The sequence below is a fragment of the Quercus lobata genome, chromosome 7 (genome assembly GCF_001633185.2).
Source record: "Quercus lobata isolate SW786 chromosome 7, ValleyOak3.0 Primary Assembly, whole genome shotgun sequence".
Lineage (NCBI taxonomy): Eukaryota > Viridiplantae > Streptophyta > Magnoliopsida > Fagales > Fagaceae > Quercus > Quercus lobata.
The window spans coordinates 5,849,448-5,857,892 of NC_044910.1; the positions used below are offsets into that span (position 1 = coordinate 5,849,448).

General features: G+C 35.3%; 1 protein-coding gene across 1 annotated transcript; it reads right to left on the bottom strand.

Annotated features, from left to right (window-relative positions):
* Nucleotides 1-934: 934 nt before the first annotated feature.
* LOC115952754 (triacylglycerol lipase SDP1) lies at nucleotides 935-6,635 on the bottom strand. The gene is made up of 3 exons (XM_031069989.1): nucleotides 4,219-6,635; nucleotides 2,275-2,418; nucleotides 935-2,133 (listed from the first exon to the last, which is right to left on the bottom strand). Exons 1-3 carry the CDS (start codon nucleotides 5,632-5,634, stop codon nucleotides 1,165-1,167), a joined length of 2,529 nt encoding a protein of 842 aa, XP_030925849.1. The 5' UTR covers nucleotides 5,635-6,635; the 3' UTR covers nucleotides 935-1,164.
* Nucleotides 6,636-8,445: the final 1,810 nt, after the last annotated feature.

Below are 8,445 nucleotides of genomic sequence, written 5' to 3' on the forward strand. Positions count from 1 at the left end.
AAGAAATTTTGTTATCTTTTGTTTCTTCCAGGATTCGCAAGGAAAGTTGGAATTTTTCTAACAAGACAGGCCTCCAATGTAACTTGAACAAGTTGCAATTGACCTGGTACATGAACTACTTAATAAGTCGGCTAGAAAATGATTGAAATATAGGCTTGGGTCCAAGGACTAAAATTAGGAAGCCCAGTAATTCACAATTGCAGTAAACATAGGCAACATCAAGGAAAATGATCCAAGATTCTAGTCCTTCCAAATGTTGTTGGGCCAACAGAGAATTTATATATAATTTGGGATACAACTAGAAGTTAATCGAAAAAATATTTAAAAATGTGGATTTTTAAACCACATTTTGCTTAAACACTGTATTATGGTCAGACTAGCGATTGTTAACTTGTCATTGGACCATGGACCTGAAGCTCTAATTTGGTATTAGATGGGTCATACCCAGAAGAATCTTTTTTCTTTAGAGTACTGCTTGTAAGTTGTCTGACACTATCAAAACATACATAGAAAATTGAAGAGAATATTCACATTTTAGCTATCCCTTGGTAGTATTTAGTTTAATGTTTAGTATAATAAAGAAACCAAGAACCTCTTCACAGTTGTTATGTCATTCTATTTTATTATATGAACGCACTGAGAGTCAGTTCATAATATTGCTACAGTAGACTAACACAGCAACATGTAGCAATGGTTGTAAGTTTCAACAGGACATATAAACAGTATTTAGTATTTACCCACATTCATATAAGAAATAATGAAATCCTTAACTACATGATACTTATGTTACAAAATCATATTCATGTCACCTTGGATTAGGTAGCACTAATCTGAAAACCCGTGGTTATGGAAGAAGCCTGTAAAATTTGGAAAGAAGTTTTGAATCATTAAAAGGAAAAGAATCTCAGAGTTGATCATGTTCTCCAGCATGCAGTTTTGCTCGAGCGCGCACAGATCTGATTCATTCATTGAAAAATAAGCATGACATTTTCAACTATGGTGTTTATATGCTGATAAACTACATGCATGATTAGGATTACAGAATAAACAGCTTTATGCATCACTTCTACCATTTTGTGGAAGGCATTGTCCCACATTTCAATGGCTACAATGAAGTAACCAATGGTTAAATAAAGAATCATTGAAGCAAAATGGCTCTCAAAATCAACTATCTACAGCATGCTTGTTGATACAATCATCTCCGACAGAATGGTCCTCGGTGATACAATCCGGAATTGTCCCATCTGGAATGTCAGTTGTAATGACATTTTCCTCGCCAAATTCTGATCCAGAACTGGCATCAATCTCCTTTTCAAGACAGTCAAGTTGAACACATTCAGGAACGTCACTGTTGTAACTTTCCGTGTCGTGACTTCTAGTTGATGCTGTTAAATTTTCTTTCTTGACAACATTGAACACAATCCCATTATGAGTCCTTTCAGGCTGTAAAAGATCACCTTCATTCACCATTATGCTAGGACCATTAACGGTGACTTTATTGCCAAAATCCCTCTGATCAAACTCTGTGCTTTCTGTGCTTCTATCAGGTGTTGTCACCCTTGGGCTATGATAATATTGATTGTTGGCGACTATTTGTAATGCAAAACCTCTGTTCATCTCAGTATCCATATCCAAATTTTGGACAAAGTGTATAAACTTTTCTGCCGAAGTTGTCCTCATCAAGGGCCCACCAGATCTTGTCCAAGAATTTAACTCAACACTTTCAGATTCACTATCACTTCCATCATGCATATTCCGGTAAGTTCGCATACTTTTAGCAGAATGTCCTACTCCAGTGGATCCACCAACTCCATGATGAAACGAGGAAGCAACATCCGTAAGGTCTTCAAGGGATCCAGTTGAATTCTCTCGTGCGATACAATTCCAAGAAGGAATTCGTCTTGAAGCACTAAATTTTGTGGTGCTGATTAGGCCATGAGAAGAAGCAGCAGCTCTCTCAGCACTCCTTCTGAGTCTACACATGTGGTTGAGAATTGCAACACACTCATCAAGGACAAGTTCAATCCCACAGTTCGATTTTATGGCAGAAAGCTTCTCCCAAGTGCACCTTCTCCCTTGGTTTGCTGCCTTTTGGAGCTCCACGTAAGATGGGTTTTGTAAAATTTTTGAATACTGGTACAAGATACAAGGATTGGAAAGAATAATTACTAGTCAGTTCCATCTTAAGAATTCTGCAATTGATAAAAACAAATGGAATTCTAAAACTAGTATTTAGATGCCTATATACTTGTTATACTGTTTCTTTGCATATACCTGAGCAAGTGTGGCAGGCATAACAACGGTGACATCACCTTCCCAATCTTGAGCAAACAGCTTGGCAAGTCCCCCCAAAGGAAAACCAAGTTCCAATATCTGGTTACATCTATGTTTCGCCTCCATTTCGGCAAGATGAGCAAGCTACATTGTAAAAAGTGAAAAAGGTTTATTTTCAATTTACACAACTGTCAAGAAAAGACAAAACAGATTCCATAACTGAATCAAACAACCACTAGGCATGGACTGATGAGCTGATTATTCCAACCAACGTTCTAACAATACCAATTAGGTGCTGTAAATCAAACAAGACGAAACACATTCAAATTGTCTCTAAAATATTTTGAAAACTACATTTTAGCTGGAATCTATTTAAGAGGAGGTTAACATCCATGGTTCAGAAAATATGTATGTTTATTGTGCTATTACATTCCCTCCAAGTGTAAATGCCATTACATTCCAACCAAGTGTATGGACTCTGATTCTCACAAAAACAGATCCCTGTGTATGCACATCAAAAGTGGGGTCAGCAGGGCCCTTTACTGTTTATTTTGCCTCAACATTCGATGCAGTGCATTGGTAGGAAAATAGAGATAAAAGAGGAAAAGGAGATAGACAGAACAAATCCTAGGCTTCACCACCTAGAATTGCTTGAAAACTCTAGGCAGCACCACCTAAGGGTGCTTGGAATCACCACCAAGAAAATCATAAAATTCTTATTCAAATGGTAATGTCCTTCACGATTACAAGAGCCACTATTTCAAAAGGGATTCCAAGATTACATCAATATGGAAATATCTAATCAAGCCACAATTAAATCCCATAAAAGCCTCAACAACTTAAAGACCAAATTCAAAATTCAAAAAGAAAACTAATTCAAAAATCAAATATGGTATCTCAAAGGAAAGCTGAAACAATAAAATTTGAAATAATTTTGGTACTCCTTGCATCATATTCCCCTAGTTAGAGATAACTCGACCTCGAGTTTTGAAGGTGAATTTTGGCACTTGGCACTTGCACCAACTCCTGAAGCATATCTTTTGTTACGCTAAAAACACGGCAGCTTTTTGTTCCACCATATTAAATGTATGTGTAATGATAAAATTGATAGGTGGAGTTACTGGAGTATTTGATGCAACCTTATCTTATTCTGTAGTGAGCACCATCAAATCAAGCATTTTCACATCATCCATCATGGATAGTTCCAATAGTGACTCTCCAAAAGGTTGAATCGGGTCTACTACGCATGGTTTAGATTGTATGAACTGTACATCTGTTACATTAGTATTTCTTTTTCATCACAGTTTTTTGGGGCCTCAACATTGTTCTTTCATGTGTGAAGCTTTACTCTCAAGCTTGTTGGGTGGTTTTTGAGTGGAGGCCAGTAAAGCAAAGAATGAAAGAGTAAATATCTAGAGAACATAGCCAAATATCTCTTTCCCTTTTTCATATTAGAAACAGAATGAGGAGATGGGTTTGGAGGGGAGGAAGGGCCAGTTTATAAAAAAAAATTTCACCAAGGAATTCTGAAAAAAAAGCTTTATTCTTTTGTTACTTAGTAGCATGACTCATAAGATTAAAAACAAAGGACCAATCCCAATAATGTTCATCAAAATATCAGGACACTAAGCGCTAGAAGGTCAAAATATATACCAGACTTGAGTCAAGCAAAGATCAGGAAAACCAGATTTCGCTACAGTCCATCTAAAATATTGTCAAAGAAACACAGCAGTGGCCAACAAGAGTACACAACACATGCACTGAAATTCCATACTCATGCATGTTGGGCAAAAGATGAAGAGAAGGCAAGATCATTATCATATAGCTCTTTTGTGGGCCATAAACAATATAATAAAGAAAATTATATACAGAAGCAGAATCATCAGCAAAGAATAACACAGAATAATCAAAACTGATTGAAATTCCAAGTCAACATATACACACCTTAGCAGCAAAGTTGCCTCCATAAGCTCTCACAAATTCCTTTAGCCTCAATAATGGTGCAATATGAGGATTTGCCTGACTGACAATAAAATGATTCACATTGAACAGTTCTTTCAATTGTATCATAGGTAAATCAATCTCCAGGCTACCATCCCTCCATCGACGCGTAGTGCCCGAGCCCTCCTCTGGATCCAAATTAAATGGTGGGTGATAAGGAACAATATCTCCACTTCTATCCTTTGCCATTAGCTCCTGAGCCTCAAAGAGACCAGGGAAGGCACAAGAAGCAGTCACTGCACTCCATATAACAACATGAGGGGAAGTCAAGTAGTTAAGGCATCTAGGTGGCTCATGCTTCCTAGGGGAGCAAACGGTTATCCCAAGTATTCGACCTGTCATATCATACGCTTCTTGAAATGTAAGGTTACTTGTTAGATGCCTTAACATCTTCTGCAACTGCCTGATCTCGTGGACAGCCCCTTGTGTCATCACCCGCTTCACGACCGTAAAAATCCCACCCATCTGATCAAAAAACTGCAATGAGTGCAAAGAATCTTCAAAAAAACTTTGCAGCTCTGGCCAAGACCTAGTGGCGACCACAGCACACACAATGGATCCTACACTAGAGCCGGCAACTATCCTAGGCAAAAGCTTATGCTCTACGAGTGTTCTAGCCACACCAACATGAAAAGATCCAAGGGAAGCACCCCCACTCAAAAGCAAAGCTGTCCTCCCAAAGGCATGTCTTGTTTCATGCAGGAAAGCAAGCTTCTCTTCTAATGATAGCTCCTCTGAATCTGAATCACAAACCATTCTTAACTGAGTTGAGACCTCATCAATGTATTCCTTTATGAGTTTCGGCACATGAAGCCTACCCTTGTGAAGTTCAGGGTTGCACATATTACCAAGGTTTCTGACAAGATCAGCTCGCATGAAAAAAACAATATCCCTCAGCGATCCCTCTTGGCGACGATGGCGGAGCTCTTGAAGCTTGTTTGTCACCAATTCTACATCAAACAGGTCTGATTCATTCATCTTTGGGGTCTCTTTATCTAGCATCTTTGCAGCATGAGCCCATTCTTCATATGTCAATGCAGTTCTCATCATATTTCTCCAAAATTTCCTCCGATAAGCCATTTCGGCCCTCTGTTTTACATTTGCATATCGTTTCAACAAAAAGGCAACTATTGTCACCATTGCCAATATCCCCTGTGGGTTTCGGGGATGCAACCATGCTGCCATGGGTGTGACAAAGTCCCTAAATCTATAGATGAGATGCAACAGCAGATGAAATATTTGATGCCTCAAATGTGAGACTGACTTGCAGAATAAAACTCTGAAAGCTATTGTCCGACCGATAAAGGATGAAGGTCCAATTTTAAAAGGATCAACACTGGCATCATTACTAATATCCATATCTTGGTTAATAAAACAGGTCTGTGAATAACTGAGTGGTTATGTCACAGCTCAATCTACAGAGCTGAAGAAATATAATAAAGGTCTACAAAAGAACTAGGAAACTATGATATGGACAGTCACCTGGCAAGCCAAATCTCAATAATTAAAAAAATCTATAAAGATGTAAGAAGAAAATAGCTGAATTTGTATGCACAAGATGATAGTGAAAAATGGGTTTGTCTCTTCAAACTAGAATTGAACTTCAATAAATTGATTTCTCCTATAATTTTGTCTAATGCTCAGTCTGCTTACACGATAGAATTTTGAAAAAAAAAAATACAATAAATGTTGTTGCACCCTATAAAAATCAGTAATTTTGATCAAAGATCTTCACAAAGTCAACAACAAGAAGCCTAATTGCACATATTAAAGTACAAAATATGGATAAAAGTAACAGATGCCAACCTCTTGATCCTGAACCAAATTCCAAAGAACATAAATTGACCTCAAATCCTCAAACTTCCATTCGGGATCCAAATCAGAAGCCCCCAAAAATTGCCATAACTAATGAAACCCTCAAAGCTCCAAACTTTAACTTTCCCAATTCCACACTCCTCACCCAGAAAAAAAAAAACTTGGTCGAAGACAACAACCTCAACCTTCCAAATCCCAATGGTGCGTCAAAACCCAGATGGAAAAAATAAAAATTTCGACCTTTAATCCTCACAATCAAAATCAATAGCCAAATGGGTCATCCAAATCAGAACCCAATACTTAATAAAATCCCAAGATAACAAAGAGCTGTAGAATTTGAAAACAGAGAGGTATGTGAGAGGAATTAATATTACCAGGGAAATTGAATTCTTGAAAGCATGGGATCTGAAAAGAGATGATAAAAGAAAAAGATAGTGATATGACGCCGACTTCTGAAAAGAAGATTGGGATGAAGCTATTCACAAACGTGGAACAGGATAAGGAAGAGAATGGGCGGGTTCTGGACAACAACAAATATTTTTGGAACTTTGTATTTAAAGAAAGTGACATCAAAATATTGAAACGACAAGTAACAAAGTTCAACGTAATGTTTCCCTAAATACTAATATGATTTATTTATTATTATTATTATTTTTTGGGATAATTCAATTAGAAAATTGATGTCTATTGTTTTAAGAAATATTTTTAGAAACATTTTTATCGGAAACAAAAAATACTAATGGATTTTGTTTTTACTAATTTTGTATATTTCTTATAAAAGTGATATAAAAATTTTTCTAAATAGATTTATTAATAAATGTTATAAGGATACTCGCTGACTAGACTCTAATTTTATTAGATGGAAGTGGAGTGATTTAAATCCAAAATATTTTCCGTGGGAAATATAGAGTTATCGATTAAAATATGAGGTACTTGACTTAATGTGACTTGTTATAATTGATGTATAATAAAGTTCTGCTAATGATAAATTCATATAAAACTATAAAAGTACTATAATGCTATCTTACTTCTTAACACAAAAAAAAAAAAAAAAAAGGTAAAACATATTGCGTTCTCTCAAAAGTACATTCTAGAAAAAAAATACTAGATATTACATTAATCTCTTAAAAATACATAATACGGAGTGACGTTACATTAGTCACAACTTAAAATTCGAACAACATTCATAAGATATCGTACAAGTTGTCAATATAACAAGGTGGCTGTCACTCATTGGCTTCTTGTGCTCATTTTGTCGTTGAGATTCACAGTGTTTTTCTTTTGGCAAAAGCAACGCTTGACAGTTGACAGCATGTATTTTTTTTGCTAAATATTAACACTTGTATCTATCAACGCTTGACAGTTGACAGCATATATATGTTACAAAAGCTAAATATTAACACATGACACTTAGGAAGATCTGGTAATATGGAGTTGTTAGAACGAGAGGGCTTAGTTTCTTAGGTGGAGTTGTATTCTGGTTTGATTGTCTGGTTACTGTTAGAGGAATCATCCTCGCTTCTTTCTACTACTCTGGCACATGGTGTAATATACTAGTTTGTTATAGTTATTCCGAGATAATGAAACAATTTCTACAATTTTATAATATAAACTAAAAAAAAAAAAATAGTAACAGTTTGTTATCTTAACAAGGAAAAATAAATATTAAAAGAAGAAAATGTTGTGCCATTTATTCAAAGTTTTGCGTAAACGAAAGCGCATTTTGTTGCTTACAAGAAAAACTACGATTTGCGTTGTGATAACAACATAATGAATGGAGCTTGTTTAGGCCACCACATGGCATGGTGTGTAAGCCTGTTTTGACTGGACCATATGGGATATGTTTTGGAGGTTGAAAGAGAGGACTTTTCACGTAAGTTAGAAAAGTGAAGGGTTTAATTTGGAGAAATAAATAGATGTCAAATATTGGATATTTTAAGAAATCTAATATGGATAAAGTTTAGTTACAAAATTAGTTGCAGTCTTAAATTACAAATTTACTTAATATCTTTTCATTAGAGGAAAATTTTGACAAATCCACAATTGGATTACATCTTATTCTTATATTCTTCATACTTGCAAAATTTCAAAAAAATTAAAGATCAATAGTTATGTTATCAATAAATTTTTTAATTTGCAAGTTTTTGTAATTTAAAATTATGTATAAAATATAAGCTTATAGATCATATAGTAAATAATATTCGATTGACATAAAATTTAACATGTGTATTAAGAACGTAAAGAATATGTAATTCAACGATTAGATTTTCAAAATATATTATAATATTTATTTTATTGAGTGCGTTTGTAGCCTTAAACTACAATGAATTTTGTAACTAAACTTTATCCATACTT

Bases quoted from the DNA above. Each gene is read 5' to 3' on its own strand.
- LOC115952754 (XM_031069989.1), bottom strand. From the start codon at position 5,634: ATGGATATTAGTAATGATGCCAGTGTTGATCCTTTTAAAATTGGACCT. The intron at 2,419-4,218 runs GTGTGTATATGT...TTTACAATGTAG, and splicing joins GAGGCAACTTTGCTGCTAAG to CTTGCTCATCTTGCCGAAAT. The intron at 2,134-2,274 runs GTATATGCAAAG...ATCTTGTACCAG, and splicing joins TGCCTGCCACACTTGCTCAG to TATTCAAAAATTTTACAAAA.